Below are 19,129 nucleotides of genomic sequence, written 5' to 3'. Positions count from 1 at the left end.
AAGTTTACAGTTGATATGGATTTGGCATTTGGACGTAGTGTAAGAAGTGTACGTTTTGTGTTATACAGGACGCCCCCCCACCACCTGCGCAGAACCCGTCTGTGATGTTCAGTACAACGTGCTCAGTGCCCAGCCCAGGACCTGACTGCAGTCAGTGCTCGATGAACACGAGGCATGAGTGAGAGTATGGGTGGAGAGAACGCAACCTGGGTCTGAAAACCTGCATTTCAAGGCTTAGCTCCATGACTCACTAGGACCCTGGGCAAGTCACTCCGACTCCACAGGCCTCAGTGTCTGTAAAACAGAGACCGTGGTAGTTCCCACTTCAAGGGCTTTAACATCATCGAGTTCAGGCTGGGGAGCTGTGGCTTACACAGTGAATAGCACACTGATGACTGTGTCCTTCCAGAGTCCGACAGATTGCCGGCTTCAGCAATCTAGTCAAAGAGCCTTGCCAAACCAGGCCTGCGGAAGGCCACAAGCGTGGCTTTAGGAATGGCAATTAAACAGGAAAAAGACTGTAAAATGCAGTCTCCGAGGAGGGCACAATAGGCAAAAGAGATTCTTTCTCCCCTACAGGTTCTTCAGCTTTGCCCATTCAGGGATCAGGGAGCATTATCTGGAGCACAGCTAGACTTCCGTCTGAAGGGCTTATAGCCCATCTAATCCACATACTTCCCCCACCTTCTGCAGGTGAGAAGACAATAGCCCAGTGAGGGGTTTAAGGGTGAGTGGCCAGGACCAGGTAGTCTGGTGTCAGCTCAGTGCTGCTCTCACTGCACCATGTTCAAGAGGGAGGATGTGCAAGGACAGGGAAGTAATGCCTCCACACAGCAATGGTTTACTTTATTTTATTTTTTTAATTCTCGCTCGAGGATATGTTTATTGATTTTAGAGAGAGAGGAAGGGGGAGAGAGAAACATCAGTGTGAAAGAAAAACATCTACTGGTTGCCTCTCGTACACACCCAGAGAGGGGATTGAATCTGCAACCTAGGTATGTGCCCTGTTTAGGGATTGAACCTGCAACCTTTGGCGTATGGGGACAATGATTCAACTAAATGAGCCACCCAGCCAGGGTAGCCATGGTTTAAAAAGGGCTAAAAAAAGAGGAGAAACAGGGGGAAGGAAAGGTTATAAACAATCTCTTGCAGCTATGTGAATTATGTTTCATGTGGGATAGCTTGTTAAATGTATGGTTTTATTTTTTAAAGGTTTTATTTGCTTATTTTTAGAAAGGGGAAGGGAGGGAGAAAGAGAGAAACATCAGTGTGAGGTTGCCTCTCACACACCCCATACCCGGGGCCTGGCCTGCAGCTCGGGCATATGCCCTGACTGGGGATTGAACCGGCAACCCTTTGGTTCACAGACCAGCACTCAATCTATTGAGCCACACCAGCCAGGGCTAAATGTCTGGTTTTAAAGTGGAATGTTACTAACAGGGCATCAGAAAAGCCATTTTTTAAAAAATTTTTAGAGAGGGAAGGGAGAGCAAAAGAGAGAGAGAGAAACATCAATGTGTGGTTGCTGGGGGCCATCGCCTGCAACCTTGGCATGTGCCCTGACTGGGAATTGAACCTGAGATGCCTGGTTCACAGCCCGCGCTCAATCCACTGAGCTACGCCAGCCAGGGCTATTTGTGTTAGAAAAGCCATTTTAATCACCCAACTCTGCCATATACAAGCCCTGTGACCCTGGGCAGATCCTCTTTCTGATCTTCAAAATGATTGTTTGAAGAGTGAGGATAATAGTGCCTCCCCTACAGAGCTGATTCTCAGGGACCCGCCGGGTAATGGATGTGGAGGGAGTCTGCATACTCCATAAAATACTTTAAAAACAGGAAATCTGGCAAGGTAGTCCCAAGTGAGGACCCTGGAGTCAGCGCCTGTTTCACCAGTCTCCAGGTGTGCAATTTAGACCGTGCACTTAATCTTTCTGTGCCTCAGTTTCCTCATCTGTAAAACAGGCATGGCAGGAATTAAACATGAGCACAGATAAAGTGTTCAGCACAGTCCCTGGCGCATTCTAAGCACGCAACACGTTGTCAGTTATTGTTCCTGCTATTTGGATAGGACACATTTTTGCATTTAATTCTCACAGTAATCTTATAAAGTGAAATTGTTGAAATTGTTGTTAGTCTCATCTTGGAAATGGGGCAGCGAGAAAGAAGAACTAGGCCTATTAACAGGTAACGAGGCCGGACCTAGATCCCAGCGCCCTATCGCACTGGATGGGACAAGACAGGTCAGGCGCGGGGCAGGCAGCTTTGGGACTGTCTGTCAGTGGAGTCCAAGGGCTACATTTTGAGGAGCAAGGAACTAGGTCACCTCTAAGGACGCTTCTGGCCTGGTAGTCTCTGTGAGGTTGAGAGATCAAAGCCTGAGCAGAACAAGGGCTGATTCTGACCCCGTGACTTCGGAGTTCAGTGTGAAAGCCAGGTTATTTATTTCCCATGGCCCACAGGTTGCTTAAGAAAAAAAAATTATGTCCAAAGATCAGTCAGGCTTTCAGCTTCAGGGTCAGCTAACCCAGACCCTCCTGCCTAACTCATTTCTTAGCCTCACCTGCACTTCACTACCTGCAAGCAAGAGACAAAGCTTTCTGAGCCACACCCCTCCCCTGTGGAGGGTGGAAAGCAGAGGCTTGGCCCTAAATAAAGGCAAAGGATGACCTAGGAACAAGACACTTTCTCAAATCTATGTGTCCCTGCTTTGTTTTTCTCATCCATCCATCCATCCATCCATCCATTCCTTCTTAAAAAACTTGACTGACTGCTTGGTGCCTGGTGCTCTGCTGGGGCCTAGAGTTACAACAGAGAATAAAACATCTATGGTCTCAGACCTCACACTGGCTTACATTCTCCTTGGGGGGAGGATGGGCTAGACCATAAATAGGTAGATAATTAAATGAATGAGATTATTTTAAATTGTGCAAGTAACAGAAGATGAACTAAACACACAATAACAGAACAAAGTGACGGTGGTCGTCTTCTATTTACTGGCCTCGAGATAAACTCCAAGGCCATCAGAGCCCCTCCCCATCTGCCCTTGTTTATTGCCCCGGCCTTATCTCTTGTTGCTTTTTCCCTTCAGCTCCAAAGAACATGGAGGATCCAAGCTAGAAAGGGCCAGCCAGCCCTGGATCACACGGTTCCTCCCCGCCAAAACACTCTTTCCCTTTTCCCTCCCACTTTCATGCCTCTTACCCGACTTACCAGGTACCTTCATCTGGAAGCTGGCCCTGCCACCACTGGTCCTGGGTTGGTTGTCCCTTTGTGCTGTCACTTTCCGCACGAAAGCATCCATTTTTCTGTGCAGTGGGTTTGCTGGCATCAACTCACCAGGCTGTGGGCAATTTGAGGTCAGGGATTGCATTTTGTTTGCTCTGAATGGTCGAATCCTCAGCAGCTGGCACCATGCCTAGCACACAGTGGGCACTTCATGAACACCTGTTGAATGAATTAACACTTAGTATGCTTAAGAGCTCAGTAATATGAGGAAAAGGCATTGGCGAGACATGGCTTTGGAGACAAAGAATGAATTAGAAGGAAAAAACATGAGTCCTTGCTGGAGTTCATATTCCAGGGACTTTCGGCCCCCACCCTCTATCAATCCTCCTTAACGGTTTAGTGCGTAGGCAGGGAAGAAATTATTGACCCCATTTAACTGTGGGGGAAGTTCACTCTCCCCCCAGATGGGAGCCCAACCTCTTCGGCTTGCAGGCGATGTGGGATGGGGTGGTAACACGCAGACAGTGAACTGAGTGTTCTCGCTCATTTAAAATCAAAACAGCCATTTGAGGAGACAGCAACCACGAAGGAGGAAACAACATGACTGACCCTAGTCCACCCTCACCCTGTGACCCGACCCCACCAGGCAGGCACACAAGGCCACCACCCCATTTATCATCAGGAAATCCTCCCCTGGGGTCAGTTTATGAGAAACTGCAATTATAGACTGACCAGCACAGACGAAACCTCTCGATTCTAATTTCTTCATTGCAGAGTCCAGGCTCAGGGAGACGAGACTACTCTAAGGCACATGCTGAGAGGGGTCAGGGTCCCAGAGCCTTAGTCCAACCTTCTCCAGTACACTTCCACGCTCCCCTGACATGAACCTTCTAAGCTGGGGACAGGGCGAAAATGATGGAGACCTGACTTGGGCATTTTTAAAGCTGGGGGTCCTGTTGGGAGCAGAGAGGCAGGAGAGCTGGTGAGCTGCCTAACCCATCTGGTTGTCCGACTCCAGAGTTTATTGGCTCCTTCTAGGTCTCGTTGTTTGTGTGTTGTTAGTTAACCCACAAGAAGTAGGAAGTGGGCTGTTTACTGTCCAGTAACTATTTATAAAGATTGTTATTGCTACTCCAGTCCTGTGGTCTCCCAGCTAACAATAACCTAGAGAGGATGGAGGGTGGGTGGAGTGAGGCGAGCAGAGGCACAGGCAGGGAACCTTGCCAGGAAATGGGGGAAAGGGTACTTGTTTTTGGTTCCAGCAACATGTAAAAACATCGAGAAGGGAAGGGACTTTTTTTTTTTTTTGAGTGAGAGAGAGAGGAGAAGGGAGGGAGAAAGAGAGGGAGAGAAATACCGATGTGACACATTGATCAGTTTGCCTGTCGTACATGCCCCGACCGGGGACCAAACCTGCAACCCAGGTATGTGCCCTGACTGGGTATCAAATCTGCAACCTTTCGGTTTTCGCGACGACGCCCAACCAACTGAGCCACACCAGCCTGGGTGGGAAGGGACATTTTGACTCAAAGCTTGGAACTGTGGACTCTTACACACACCTGTACTTGCTGTGGGACCCTGGACGGATAACGCAATCTCTCTGAGCCCCAGCCTCTCACAAGAGAGGGTTGAAAGAGGTAGTTTCTAGGGCCTCTTGCCCTTCTTATCATGCTCCCTCCAACAAAGCAGACTTGGGAGGGAGTGGGCGTCCTGTGCCGAGGCCTGTGTTTGCCAGGCCAAGTCCTGTTGAAATTAAACCAGGAGACGGAAGAAGAGTTTGGGAAGCAGGTCTGAGACTGCTATTCTCAGAAGACCTGCTTGCACAGTCGGTCCGGGGCGGCAGTCAGGAACTTGGATCTCAGGAGGATTTCTGTCCTTCCAGAACTGATAAGAGTGGCTCCCTGTGCCTCCACTGCCTGGACTAACGATGCGGTTTGTGCTGCACACCAGCTTTCCTCCTGGGAGCCTGCAGTTCTGTGCTGTGCAGACGATGCCCACACGGCTGGCCCTCAACAGAAGCCCTGGGCACTGAGCATCCCTGGTAGACAGCACGTTACACGCGTGGTCACGGTCTGTCGCTAGAGGAGTTAGTTGAGTTCATCCTGTGCAGCTCCCCGGGGAGAGGACTCCTGGAAGCTTGTACCTGGCTTCTTCCAGATTTTGTCCCACGCACCTTTCCCCTGTGCTGATTTTGCTTTGTATCTTTTCACCGTAATAAATCATCGTGCGAATGTGATCACCGGCTGGGTTCTGTAGGTCCTCCTAGTGAGTCACTGAACCTGGAGGTGGTCTTGGGCGACCTCAGACAGGAGGAGCTAAGCCTAGATTTCACAGAGACCATAACCCTATACCGATCTCCTATAAGCAGATAGCTTAAACTAGCACTGTCCAACAGAAATCAAACATCAGTTCCGTGTATCATTCTAAATTTTCCAAAAGTCACCCTTTAAAATAAAAACAAGTGAAGTTAATTTCAAGAAAAATGGGTTTTCTTTAACCCAACTATAAAAATACTAAGATTTCAACATGTAATGATGTAAAGATTTACTGAGATATTTTTACATTCTTTTTTTCATACTAAGTCTTCAAAAAACAATGTGTAGTTATGTTGATAGCACATCTCAATTTGGATTACATGCATTTCAAGTGCTCACTAGCCACACTCATTCAGTGGCTGGTAAGTTGCCAGCACAGGCTTGGAGATGAATGGCAAGGACTCTGGAGACAGTATATCTGGGTCAGAATCCTAGTTCTGCCACCTACCAACTGCATGGCATTAATTAAGTAAATACATGTAACTTCTCTGTGTATTTGTTTCCTCATCTGTAAAATAGTACCTGGTACAGACAGGATGTTGGGTGAGCACTGGCTGTTACTCTTACTACCCAAAAACTTGGCCCTTGAGATGAACTTGTCTGACTCCCCACTCCACAGATGAGGAAACCGAGGCTCGGAGCTCAGAAGGCACTGGGCTCCAAAGCAAAGGCTCCAGCCCCCTCCCCTCTTCATAGACTCCCTGTCTCCTGGCTGGCTCTGAGACTGGATCTGCTGCTTCTTCAGAAAACCAGCATCTGGCCCAACCTAGGTTCTGCAATCCCGTTTTGATTGCGAAACAGGGCCACTCTGGGAAGTTGGCGCTGAAGCGATGGGGGCTGGGCCTCCCTGCTGTTGCCTCCACCCGGACCCACTTGCTGGGCGGCTGACCCCATCCCTGAGTCCAGCACTTACTTAACAATGACGGGGCTGGGTTTCATCATTTGGGCTTTTACAGCCTTTTTAGTTTATTAACTCATGTTCTATGTTCCTTGGAGACACAAAAACATCAACACTTCTTTTTTAATCTCCTTCTAAGTCACCTGCAGCCCCTATTCGCTCACCAAGCATATATTCTGGGTATGTAGCACGCTCCCTGTACATGCGTCAAAAAAGAGGGTGAAAAGGTACTACGTGCCCACTGGTTGGGGATGTAGCAGAGCACTTCCTCGGGCTGGAAGCAAAACTGGCTTATGACTTGTCTACAGCATCCGTCTCCACCCTTCCCTTCCCAAAACCCCATGCAAATCACCTACTCTCCTCTGACAGGCTCACTCGGCATAATTCAAACAGCTGAGTCTTACTAGCAGGTGGAATCAGACCAGTTTTTGTGGGCTCAACCTTGTTAGCATGTGCTGACCTGAAACTCTGCTTATTCTTTACTCCAAGTACTGTTTTACTGAGTAGATTTTGATTGAGTATCTACTATGCATTAAATCCTGTGCAAAGTACTGGGAACAAAGCTTTTGTGTGCCTTATGATTTAGTGTAGAAAACAGACAAGAAATAATAATAAAGTATTGCAGAGGGTTAATATAGAAAGTGTCAAATGCACTAGGAGCTATAAGGGGATCTGAACTATCATAAGGGGACTCTATAAGGAGACCCAAACGAAACTTTTTTCTTAAGAAGTGACTCCAAGTGGAGACCTGACAAACGGTAGGAGAGAACCTGTGAAGGAGAGACCGTGGTGCGCTCCAGACACAGCAGAGACAAAACCCGGAGGCGAGAGAGAATGGCATGTTGGAAGAGCCGACTAAAGTCCAGCACAGCAGGGAGACAGAGCAAGAGCAGTGTGGCAAGACGGGGAACTGGCTGGACTTTGAGGACGTTGTCTGAAGCGCTGAAGAATTTGGACTTCAGCCTGAGAGCAAGAGGAAACAGCCTGGTGGAGCATAACACCTTTCAAAACAGAGGGTTCCTGGGAACAAATCGACCAAATTGTGCTTGAAAACCGGTGGTGGGAAGACTGGGAGGTGCTGTTTTCCTTCTCGCCTCCACGCGCTCCGTGCTGAGGCTCAGACCTCGGCTGGAAGCTGTCTTGCGGCCTGAAGGCCTCCTCAGCACCAGGTCGTGCTCCCTTCACCCCTCACCCCACTGTCCGTGAGATCAGGCCCCCTCAGTTTGGTGCAGCATGGCCTTCCTCAGACCCCTGGCACTGCAGGGCCACAGAGGACACCCTGAGGGACTGTCAAAATCCCTCGTTTACCGGATGGGTCCATGAAGGCCCGGAGAAGGGAAGCACCTTGTCTACAGCCCCACAGGCGGCCTCGGCCTCTCAGACCTTCTCGTTTCCACCAGAGAAACTGGACAGCAGGGCTGGGGCTTGGGTGAGGCAAGTCAGCACATGGGGTGCAGAACCCTAGGAGGTGCTCACTCTCCGGTGCCAACTCCACACTTGCAGGACCCCAGGTGCTCAACGTGCCCCATCCCAAGTGCGCTCTTGCCTCCTCCCAATCCTCACTATAACCCCTCGAGGGCAGGGGTTATCACTTCTAGAAAACTCTGACATCTCTCAGGGTGTTAGCGCCATGCTAGGCACACATTTTGAGTCACTAGAGGGTTACAGATGCAAACGAATGGCGGGTTTCTGACACATGGATAGGTGTGCAGGTGTGTGTGCCCCTGGGCATACATGACAGTGAAAAGATGACAGAACAGAGTGAAGGGGGCCTGAGCCTGGAGTCTAGAGACCTGGGTTCTGGTCTCCCCTCCACCTCCTCTTTGCCATGGGCACTTAGGGAAATGGTTCCCCATCCCCGAGCTTCAGCGGAATGAGGTGGTTGAATAAATCACATGCACTGAGCACAGACTCCACTGTGTCAGCCGGTGTTCAAATGTTTCTGTGCTTTCCTCATTCACAGACTTCCTGGCCTTCATTTCTACAGCTATGGTTTGAGGTGAGGAAGGCTTCACAGAGAACCTGGGCCTGGAGACTGACCTGGGAAACTCCCATAGGAACATAATATTTTAAGTCATAAAAAAAAAAGTGGTACCTCAAGATCCTTCCCCGTCAGAAGGCTCAGGATCACCTGCCTCAGAATCACCCTTGGAGCACGTCTGAAGGCAGATTCTCAGCCTCTGCCCCTGAGGTTCTAAGGCAGTGACTCTGCAGGGGGGCGGAAAACCTGCATTGCAAACTTCCGAGGCAGCCAGACAGCTGCGGAGAGCGAGCTCGGATGTCAATGCACTCCCCTGTCTGCGGGCAGGGCCATACCTGGACAGCACGGACCTGGAGCTACCTGGCCCGACGATCAGCATCTCCCAGCAGAGAAATGAGTTCATGGATTGAGTAATGCAGCAAATAGTAAGCATGTTGCATTCTAGGCTCTGTTCCAGGCAGTAATTATGCGCCCTACTCTCAAGGGACTCCTGGTCTGTTGCTTATTTTAGAAGCAAGTCATCCAGCCAGAATCAGCAAGGCCTTGAAAAATCATCAACCAAGCCCATTACACAGTTGGGGAAACTGAGGCCCAGAGAGGGAAGGCAACTGGTTCAAGACTGTACAGGGAGCAAATGTATTTCCTGCTCCCAAAGCAGCTGAGGTGTCCCAAGGTCCTCCCAGGAGGGGGCTGCATTCAAAGTCCTAGAGCAACCAGTTTGCTTCTGAAACATTAAACCTACACAGAGTAAATGTTGCTGGAAGTCTAACTTCAGGTCTTGCTAATAATTTAAATCCTCAACATACTTTCAACCAGAATGTGGGCAGTAGGGAAGCGGGAGCACCACGGGGTGTTTAAAGCCTGGGAGTAAGAAATGCTTCTGAGGACTGAGCTCTCCATCAGTTTTTCGGTGCTGTTTGAAGCCCTGGCTATGATGGAGGCACTGTGCCTGCCCCCTCCTGCACTTTAGAGCCAAAAGAAGAGGGGCCCGCCTCCCAGGTGCACGAGAATCGACTCCGGATCTATGCCCAGACTTGCTTACGTCACTGTCGCCCGGAGCCCGGGGAGGGGGAGACACGGGTAAATCGTGCCCGCCCCTGAAATGCCAGCCGCCCTGCGATTGGCTACAAGGACTCCGGGCCGGCCACGGATTGGTCACCACTGAGGGCTTGAAAGGTGGCTGAGAGCGCCCGACACTTCAGTCGGACGGTGGCCCGGGATCAGACAGTGTCTCAGGCAGCAAGCCTGAGACGCCCCCCAGCCCGCCATGGCCCGGCTGCTCCGGGCATCCTGCCTTTTGTCCCTGCTCCTGGCCGGCTTCGTCCCGCCGAGCCAGGGGCAGGAGAAGTCGAAGGTGAGTAGCCTCTGGGGTGGGGGGCCAGGGAATGCACATAGTCCCCAGGGGTCCCGCTCTCGGTGGAGAGGCACCCCTCTTCCCGGGCTCCCCTCCAGGAGGCCGACACCTAGGTGAGAGGGATACCCTATACTCCGTTGCCTCCCTCTCCTGCACCGTGACCCCCACCCCCAGACCATCAGTTGCCTTGCAGTTCCACCTATGGGAGAGTGGGGTGCCCTGGGGGGCAGAGTGAATAGGGGAGCCAAATCCCTCTCCCCGAGTTCGCAATTTCTTCCCCAAGGCTACCTCAGAGTCGCCTTGCGACATCCCTGCCGCCTCTGGACCTAAGCTGCTGCCCTCCAGGCAGGTCTGAAGGGGGTGCGGCCACAGAAAAGGGCCTAGAGCTGTGGCACCCGGAGGTTCCCGGGGAGACTGGCAGCCCCCAGGGGTAAGGGAGGGAGCACTGCAGCTGGCGGGTCCCCTGCTTTGAAGAACTGCCTTGGGCGCTCTTCTAGCCCAAGAATAAACGCAGGTAGAAACGCACTTGGATTGGGGGCATCGGTAGAAGGGGCAGAGATCTGTGACAGAAAGAGCTCTGGACTGGCAGCGTGCCACGCCAGGACCTGACTCGATCCCTGCTCCTTTCTGGGCCTGTTTCTCCATCTTCAGGAGGTGTGTGTTTTGGGGGGAGGGGGTGGCAGCAGCACAACGAAGCTGATGATTTCAGAAGGGAGGCTGGGAGAAGCTGCAAAATCCGCACGCTCTTCTCTGAAGAGCACACCTGGTGTTCGAACGGCTCTGTAGGAGAGGCGGAATTCTCCTGAGCCTCAGTCTGCCCCCAGCAAGCTGTGGGGCCCCCCGCTAGACCAGGGTGACCTAGCGTGTCCACCTCCTTGGATCACACATGCCAAGGTGGGCCCTGTGGACTTCTCCCCTTCCCCAGGGTAGGAGGCAGAAGCCAGGTATAGACCCAAAGAGAGAGATCTCCGTCTCCAACCTAAACACCGCCCGCCCCCCCTCCCCACAACCTTGTGTGAGCTCAAGAGAAACTTTGAGCCCCTGGGTTTCTAATATCTTCTGGGTCCTTATTCTGAGATCTTAGGAGTCTATGATTCTGTTTCCAAAATTCTATCCACTGCTCAGGAAGCCCATTCCAAGTACAGGGTTCCTTCTGTCTGTTTCTGTCCCCTGTCCTGTCCTCAGCCTAAATCCCATGCAGCATGCCCCTCCTTGGAGTCAGCCTGGAGACTAGATGGCTATCAGGCCACTTGCTCCAAGCCTCCACCTTTGTATCCAGACCTGTTCACAGTCTCCAGCCCAAACGACGTTTTTCAGGGCAGGGATGGGACTAGTTTCAAGAGTAGGGTGTGGAGTGGAGGTGGGGACAGACCACGGTCAGATCAGCAGCATGGAGTCCGTCCTGAACCCTCAGTCTGGGGAGAGCTGGAGAGGGGAAGATTGGGCGCTGCCTCAGGAAGGCCGGAGGTGAGGACTTGGGCCCATGAATAACTCATCAAGGCTGCGTGTTCTCTGCGGAACTCTGGGGAGGCAGAGCTGGGTTCAGAGGGAACAGGATGGGTATGGTCTAGAGAAGTCTTAGGGTGAGGTGTGATGATATCAGATGCTACCAGCTAGGACTTGCTGGCTAATGAGAGTTTGGGCATCTCATCTCTCCTCCCAGGTCCTTAGAGAGTGGAGATGTCAACCACCTACCTTACCCTGCCACCCGCACCCCAGGGCCAAGAGGTGGGACATGGGATGGGCCGCAGGTGATGATGGCCCCAAAGAGATTATTTGTCTCCTCCCAATCAAAGGCATGGGCTAGAGAACAAAGGGAATCCTCCTCTCCTTGCTCTGTCCCCTCTGTAGTCCAGTCTTGAGGCTGCCCAGGCTCTCTGTCCTTGTTCTGCAAAAGGAATGTGCAGAAGCTGGAGACAGTAACAGCTGCTGACGCGCACAGGACCCTAGTAACCGCTGGTTTCTAGGTGACTAAACCAGGCAGAGAGGATCATGGACCCACAGGCTGATGGAGCTGAAGGGCCCTCAAGACGGCACTGAATCTGACCCTATCTCATAATGGAGGAGCGGGAAAGGAGTGGCCAGAGTCTGTGGCCCAGAGCTTAGGTCTCCTGTGCAGCCCTTCCGTCCCCCGTGCCCCGCCAGGTTACCCTTTCATAGCATCCCACTGATGGGGCCATGAGATAGGAGAGGAGAAAGACAGAAGACCAGCAGCCCAGCCAGCGGGGTCCTGGCTGAGTCCCCACCCCCTCCCACTCTCACCATCAGAACTCTCCTGTCTTGTCCAACTGGGAGAAGATTGAGGCTCTCCCGCTGCCCCTCTCCTCCGGCTCCTCTGGCCTCCCCTGTTGAAGGTGCAGGGCTCTGGGGTTCCATGGGCCTGGAAGAGGGATGGGGGCTCACGTAAGAACTGGGCTGCAGTGGTGAGTGCAAGCCATGGCTTCCCTGCCGGCCGGCTACACACCGACCACCCCCACCCCCACCCCCACCCCCGCATCGGTCTGGTCTCTCCTGCTGGGGACACTCTGCCAGTGCATCATGCTCTTTGAACTGGCTGGGAAACATCTTGACAATAATGTGAGAACAACAGGGCCCTTTGCCCTAGCTGCAGGCGGCATAATCATTGTCCCTTAATGTGGGGATTTCTTTCCAAGAGGCTTTGAAGACAGTCTGGCCAGCCAGCAGATTCTCACAATCATTTGGGGAGGCTCAGAGATCAAAGTGACTTGCCAGGGGCTACACAGCCAGCAAAGACTAAAACCTAAACGGAGGAGACGCCCCTTGCCCCACCCCCACCCTGCAACTGCCCAGAAGTTGATCCACCTGTTGTTTGTGAGCTTTCACTATTTGGACAACCTCTTGGCTTTTCTCCCTCTCCATTTCCCGGAGTTTGCTTTCCAGTCCGGGCGGAGTGGAGGAGGTGGAGAGGTGTGCGGGAGGCCTGCCTTCCGGCTGCTGGACCTCGGTGGCCAGCTGGGGCGTGTTTGTTGTGCCCTCTGTTGTTTGTATTTTGCAGGGGACCTGATCCCAGCTGGGCGGGGCCTAGGAGGCCCAGGGGCTGCAGGGACGTTGGGCTCAGGTATAGCGCCCACCAAGTCAAGGAGTGGGAACACTAGGCTCACGTAAGGCAGGGGATTGGCACCAAAGCTGAGAGAGCTGGCGGTTCTCAGGGGATGGAGGGGCCCAGCCTCAGCTGGCTCAGCAGCCTGTGGCGTCTTCAAGGCAGAGGTGGCTTTTCTTCACCCTCCTGGAGCAAGTCTTCCAGGACTGATGGGAAGAGAGGGCGTGGATTTGCTCCTGAAACTCTCTAATCACCTGGCTCTGCCTCTCTCGGTTAGTTTGTCTTCCCCCCTTTCACAGGTAGTCAGGGCCAGAAAGCACCTCAGAGAATAGTGGCGAGCCCTTTTCTTCCCCGTCACGACCAGCCCACCTGCTGATTGGTATTAATGTCCTGACATCCTTTCAAGAGCAGATGCAGATCTTTTGTAACCTGGGCCAGACATGAGGGAGCAGCAGAGTCAAATGTGATCTCCTGCTTGCCCTCGGTCATCCCACTGGTAGGATGCTGTCAGGCCGTCGTGGTTGAGAATAGCTGGTCTAGTCCAAGGCTTGTTTTATACAAGAGGACACTGAGGCTCAGAGAAGAGAAAGGGCCACACAGGGAGTTAGGGGCAGAGCTGGACACGGGATCCAGGCCCACCGACTCGCAGCACGGTGCTCTGTCCCTACTTGTCCTGGAGCGGTGGCCGGGCAGAGAGGAAGGCACAAGGGCCGTCGTCACAACCGCTCACTGACAGGGACGTCTAATAGATGTGAGCCGCTGTTCTTCGCCCTTCACCCTCATGGCAGGCCTGTCCCCGTTCCTGGCTCCTGCTGCTACATCCCTGTAACAGCAGCCTCAGCTTTCTGGGCCTCCAGGTTTGGAATCTCTGAATCACCCCTTTCCATACCGCCTCTTCTTTCTTTCCGCTCAGGTCTCCCTTCACAATGGCCTAGTTCAGGCCCTCCTCACCACTTGCCCGGACTATTGCAACAGCCAGCCAACCAGTCTCCATCAGCCCATCCAGCAACACAACTACCCGTGTCAGGGGCGACTCGTCAGGGCCTGGCAAATATTTATAAATGGGCACGTGCTGTGAGGTGCTGGCTGCATTAAGTAATTCTCTAGGTTTCCATAGCGCTCACCAGCACGTGAAGTTCTTCCATAATCGTTCCCTGGCACAAGGAATTAGGAGACCTCGGTTCTAGCCTAGTTCCGAAGCTTGGAGTGGTCTTGGTACCTTTCCTGGTCTTCAACATGGAGATACCCCAGTTCCCTTGCAGCTCTGACCGCTGCCTGGCGCTGGTCTTCTGTTGCAGACGGACTGCTACCCTAAGGTGAGCGGTACCATCTATGAGTATGGAGCCCTCACCCTCAACGGGGAGGAGTACATCCCCTTCAAGCAGTACACTGGCAAATACATCCTCTTCGTCAACGTGGCCAGCTACTGAGGCCTGACGAGCCAGTACATTGGTAAGAGGCCACCCCACCTCCCCTGCCTTATCTGGGGCTGTTTCTGCCGGCTGGGAATATTCCAATCACAGGTGCTTCTCTGGTGCAAGGGGGGAGGGGCCCCAGTGATCATGAGGTTCCATGATCCTCCATGGGTCCCAAGTCTGTGTTCCATGGCTTTGTGAAGATGGTGACCTAAGCCTGAGATCTGATTGCCTCGGACATGTTCTAGAAGGTTCCCTGTTATCCTGCTTCATCCCTGGTCACCTCACCTGCCCTAAAAGCAGAGGGAGGGAGGAGATTGGGTTTGCGCCTAAAGCGTCCTTTCCCTGGGGTAAGAATTGGTAGCTTTGCCTTGCTGGGAGTTCCTCACCTGCCCTCAGCGCCATCGCCCTTGGCATTGCTCTTGGCCCGTCTGGAAAGCAGGCGAGGGGCTCAAGGCTGCTCCACCTGGGTTTGTGATCTCTAGTGTCCCCACCCCTTTCTTTTTAGCGGGGGCAGAGCACAGAGAGGTCATGAAGGAAAACACCCCTGGGTTGTGCACAGCCGGCTGCGAGGGCTGGAAGGAGACGCAGGCAGTCTGAGTGTCCTGCCAGGCAGTGACGGGCAAGTCCCTGCACGTGGAGTGACAGCGGGCTGGAGGGCCCAGCGGTCGGGTGCTCTGCCCAGAATGCTTCTGCCAGGCCCCTGGAACAGATGATGCGTTTGGGGAGGAGATGGGCTGGGTACTGGCCTTGGGTAGGCGGCCAGGGGGCCACTGAGGGAGCCGGGCCAGGGCCTCCCTCGGATCCCTGGATTGCCAGAGTACAGGAGGGTCGTGAGCGCCCTACCCTACCCCAGGGAAGTCCTCTGCCTTCTCGGGGATGGATAGTTTTTGCTCCAGGAAACCCGACTGTGAGCATCCTGGAGGAGCCTGGCCCAGGTGGTGGACTTTGGCCGTGGGCAGGTGACTCACTACATTGCCTTCTTTCCCCCTCAAACCTCCAACTCATCCAGCTTAGTCAGGAGGAGGGGACTTGAGCCTCAGCAGTGACACATTCACAGAGTGATCTTGGGCCACTCCCCCGTCAGGCCTCAGTGATTTCACTTGTACGAGGGGCGAGCAGGTGGTGGTACGAGGAGGCAGGGCTCCTTGCTGGGCTATCCGGTCTCCGTTCTCTCTCCCCGTCCCAGAACTGAATGCACTACAGGAAGAGCTCGCCCCATTTGGTCTAGTCATTCTGGGCTTCCCCTCCAACCAATTTGGACTACAGGAGCCGGGAGAGAACTCGGAGATCCTACCTTCCCTCAAGTGAGTGCTTACTCAGTGTCCACAGAAAGCTCCGCCAGCACAGCCAACCCCGTGTCCCAGCCCAGGCATGTCTTGCACCAGCCCCCAAGAACTCCTCTGCCTTCCCAGGAACCCCGTTTAGTAATGAGGGGAAAAGGGGACAGGAGAGGGACAGGGCTGGCTGGTTGTGAATGCACGATGGGGGGAGGGTCACTGAGAAGGCACCCAGCTGGAAAGGCTGCAGACCCACACTGTGCCTGTACCCGTTCATATTCATGGGCTCCCCCTGCCCCCTATGGAATCCAACCCAGATTCCCAGAACACCCCCTGCCCTGTTCTGTCCCTTCCTCTCATTTCTGAGCCCTGTGCCCTTCCACCTCCTTGGGACCCACCTGAGAACATTCCTCGTAGGCATGTCCGACCAGGTGGGGGCTACGTCCCCAACTTCCAACTCTTTGAGAAAGGAGATGTGAACGGGGAGAAAGAGCAAAAGGTCTACACGTTCCTGAAGGTGAGTGCGCAGCAGCCCCCTCTGCAGGAGTGGCTCTGGACAGGGCCGACGCCCCTCTGGGCTCCAGTCACTCAAGGACTGGGCCCCTGCCACCCTGCCCCAGTCTCGGGCTCTCGGGAATTTCTTGGCACCTGTCACTCCAGCTACAGGGCTTTATAAACCTTAGGATCTCACCAGCGCATTTTACAAGACCCAGTCAGGGCTCCCAAGGGGACAAATTAAAGGTCTCACAATCCGCTAAAGCCAGGACGGTCCTGGGATCCAGCGTTCGACCTCCCAAACCGGTGCCGTTTTCTCCCCGCTAGCTGTTCCCCTGCCCTGGGGAGGTAGGTGGGAGGGGCCCGGAGCAGGGCTAACATTCCTCGTCCCTGTTCCAGAATTCCTGTCCTCCCACCGCGGAGCTGCTGGGAGACCCTAAACGCCTCTTCTGGGAGCCCATGAAGTCCCATGACATCCGCTGGAACTTCGAGAAGTTCCTGGTGGGGCCGGACGGTAAACCCATCATGCGCTGGTACCACCGGACCACGGTCAGCAACGTCAAGATGGACATCCTGGCCTACATGAAGCGGCACGCAGCCCTGGCGCTGAGGGGGAAGTAACAGGCCTGCCCCGCCCCACACCCACCCTGCGGGGCCGGGGAGGGCCTCTGGTCGGGAAGGAGTCTGCTCCTCCATCCACACCACACTCCCAGCCTAGACCCCTTCCTATCATACAGGGCCCCAGCCTGACAGAAGCGTGCGTACAATGTGTCTGTACTGCTGTGCAGGTGGGTGTTTGCCCACGTGCCTACAGGTGTGTGACCATGTGTGCCCCCAGCTGTGTGCTGTGGAGAGTGCTAGAGAGTGACACTCCTCTCTCCAGGGATAGCACACTTTCAGCTGAGCCCAAAGAAAAAAACAGCTCCAGACCCAATTATTTCGCTCTGCCTGGACCTCAGCTTCAGGGCCAGCATCTCCCACGGCCTCTAAATACCACCACTGAAGTGCCCGAGGTTTCTGGGTCTACCACACTGCCCAGCCTCCCTCCTTCCTGAAGGGCCCTCCCAAGCCCCCCACCCCACCCCACCGCGCTCCCTGAGCAGCCACGGCAGGCGTGAGGGCGAGGCACATTCCCGCGTCAGGAGTGGTGTCTCCATGAAGGAGGGGCCCGAAGCCCTTGTGGGCGGACCTCCCCTGAGCCTGTCCGCAGGGCCAGCCCTTAGTGCATTCAGGCTGAAGCCCACGGGCAGGGATGCCACCCCTGCCACTTCGGACAACGTGCCCTCCCCCTCCCCCCTGACCCACGGCATGAGACTCGCCCCTGTGTGTCCAGTAAAGGCCTTTCTGCAGCAGCTGAGCCTACTGTGGTGCTTCCTCGAAAGGCTGGGGGGAGGAGGGAGGGGAGACACGAAGGGAGTGCTTTGGCCCTGGTTTTGGTCTCTACCTAGGCCCGCTCTGCTTGTCTCACTCAGCACTGGCAGTTTGTGAAACACCTGTTCTCGTTCCCTCCCACGATTCTCCAAGGCGGCTAGGGCTGAGATGAGGTGTCCCGTCTGCAGGTGAGGAAACAGGCGCACAGAAGGCCCAGGCCTTACACGAGGTCTTCTGGTGCGTGAGGCGCAGGGCTAGACTTTAGACCCCGGGCACCTCACTCCCGGCCCCCCTCTCCCAGGGGATGTCAGCTGAGACTGATGGTGATGCTCCTGGGAGACGGAGGAGTGGCACAGAGGACAGGGGTTCACTGGGAGGGGAACGCTGGCGGGGACATAAAAACACCAGTCACGGAGTCTTCCACTTGATTTATATCTTTCGTGCAAAGAGCTGCCCAGGGAAGGACGGCCACCCCGATCCGGGCCTCCAGCACCACAAACCTCCCGTGGTGGGGCAGAGGGCCTGGCGGCTCCAGGCCGGGGCCACCTGGCTGGTGTGGCCGGCGTGGCCTTCATCCCAGGCCACGGTGGCACAAACAGGGCTGCCCCGGGCGGGGGTGGAAGGCCCTGCAGTGGAATATCCAGTCGTGATCTTCTGTTCCCAGAGGCAAACCTACTCTTCCCGCGGGTCCTTGCAGAGGGGAAGGGGTGGGTGTGGTCTAGGTCTGCGACTACAGGGCTTGAAGCGAAAGTCAGACACACAAGTACTGAATGTGGTTCCCACAGGGGCTGGCCCACTTCTGGGGCCGTTTTGGGGAAAAAGGGGTCTCAGCTGCATCCCGCTCTTGAGATTGACGTCTCCTGGCAGATCCCACCAAGGACGGCAGGTTCTTTCTCCACTTGGGGGCAGGATAGCGAGTTTTTTCCAGTCACGCCGAAGGCAGGGCCCGGATGGAAGCCTTCTGGGCAGACCCTCCCCAGTCTGCGAACAGTTCGGGTTGGAGCCTGGGGCGCAAGCTGGTGGCCCATCTCAGCTTCTTGTCGGCTGACACTCCGGCCACACAGAGCACGGGACTTCTAGGTTTTTGGTAATCCAAAGTCTGCTGGCTCTGCAAGACGAAGGTGGAGCCAAGTGATGTACTCTGGTCTCATTGAGGCCCCTTGTGGTCATTTTTTGTGGAGTCTAAATAAACAAAAATTTGGAGGACTTAAAGATGAGGTAGTAGAGTAGGTTTCAAAGTCCTGTGGAAACCAGTGCAGTAACAGGGAAAATGACAGCTGGAGTTATTGTGTGTTTGTACCCAGCGCCAGGCTCTGGGCTAAGTGCATTAGGTACGTTCATCATTCCACCCATCCGGCTCCGCCCTGTGAAGGAGGCAGACTGCTGTCCTTCAATGGAGGACGGAGCTGGGCACACAGCGGTTTGAAAAAACCTGCCCACAGTCCCAGATCTACAAAGTACTGGAGCCTAGTCAGTCTGGCTCCAGATCCCAGAAGTGGGCATATTCTGGGGGAGGGGACAGACCTGCCCATCTGGCTACCCTCTGCCCCTCATCAGAGCGGCCTCCGAGGGGCCCACAGAGCCCCAGGACTCGGGAACATGAGAAAATGATGGAGCCACCCAACCCCTCCTCCCAGCCACTAACTCCTCCAACCATACTCCCCCCAAGTTGCCCGCAGTCTCCACTTGCACACCTTCTAAGGGGCACACTGCCCCCCGGCAGAGCCCACTC

The 19,129-nt window shown here is 54.3% G+C and overlaps 2 protein-coding genes across 7 annotated transcripts in view; one reads left to right on the top strand and one right to left on the bottom strand.

Moving 5' to 3' along the window:
* The first annotated feature begins 9,608 nt into the window (after window positions 1-9,608).
* On the top strand, window positions 9,609-17,378 carry GPX3 (glutathione peroxidase 3). The gene is made up of 5 exons (XM_045819137.1): window positions 9,609-9,775; window positions 14,135-14,288; window positions 15,441-15,558; window positions 15,949-16,048; window positions 16,426-17,378. The coding sequence occupies exons 1-5, from the start codon at window positions 9,689-9,691 to the stop codon at window positions 16,645-16,647; spliced, it is 681 nt and encodes a 226-aa protein (XP_045675093.1). The 5' UTR covers window positions 9,609-9,688; the 3' UTR covers window positions 16,648-17,378.
* A 432-nt stretch (window positions 17,379-17,810) lies between these two features.
* TNIP1 (TNFAIP3 interacting protein 1) overlaps window positions 17,811-19,129 on the bottom strand; it is a 39,782-nt gene continuing 38,463 nt past the window's right edge. For 4 of the 6 annotated variants that reach the window (XM_045819131.1, XM_045819105.1, XM_045819121.1 and 1 more), the window contains one exon: window positions 17,811-18,579. In XM_045819131.1, the coding sequence (XP_045675087.1) occupies window positions 18,545-18,579 (35 nt within the window). In that variant the 3' untranslated portion in view covers window positions 17,811-18,544. The remainder of the gene's footprint in view (window positions 18,580-19,129) is intronic. The other 2 variants (XM_045819114.1, XM_045819126.1) reach the window with 1 other exon arrangement.

Source organism: Phyllostomus hastatus, unplaced genomic scaffold (assembly GCF_019186645.2).
Source record: "Phyllostomus hastatus isolate PE091 unplaced genomic scaffold, TTU_PhHast_1.1 phas_contig_150, whole genome shotgun sequence".
Taxonomy (NCBI): Eukaryota; Metazoa; Chordata; class Mammalia; order Chiroptera; family Phyllostomidae; genus Phyllostomus; species Phyllostomus hastatus.
Note: the sequence above shows the minus strand (reverse complement) of the source record. Positions and strands in the feature narration are given on the sequence as shown.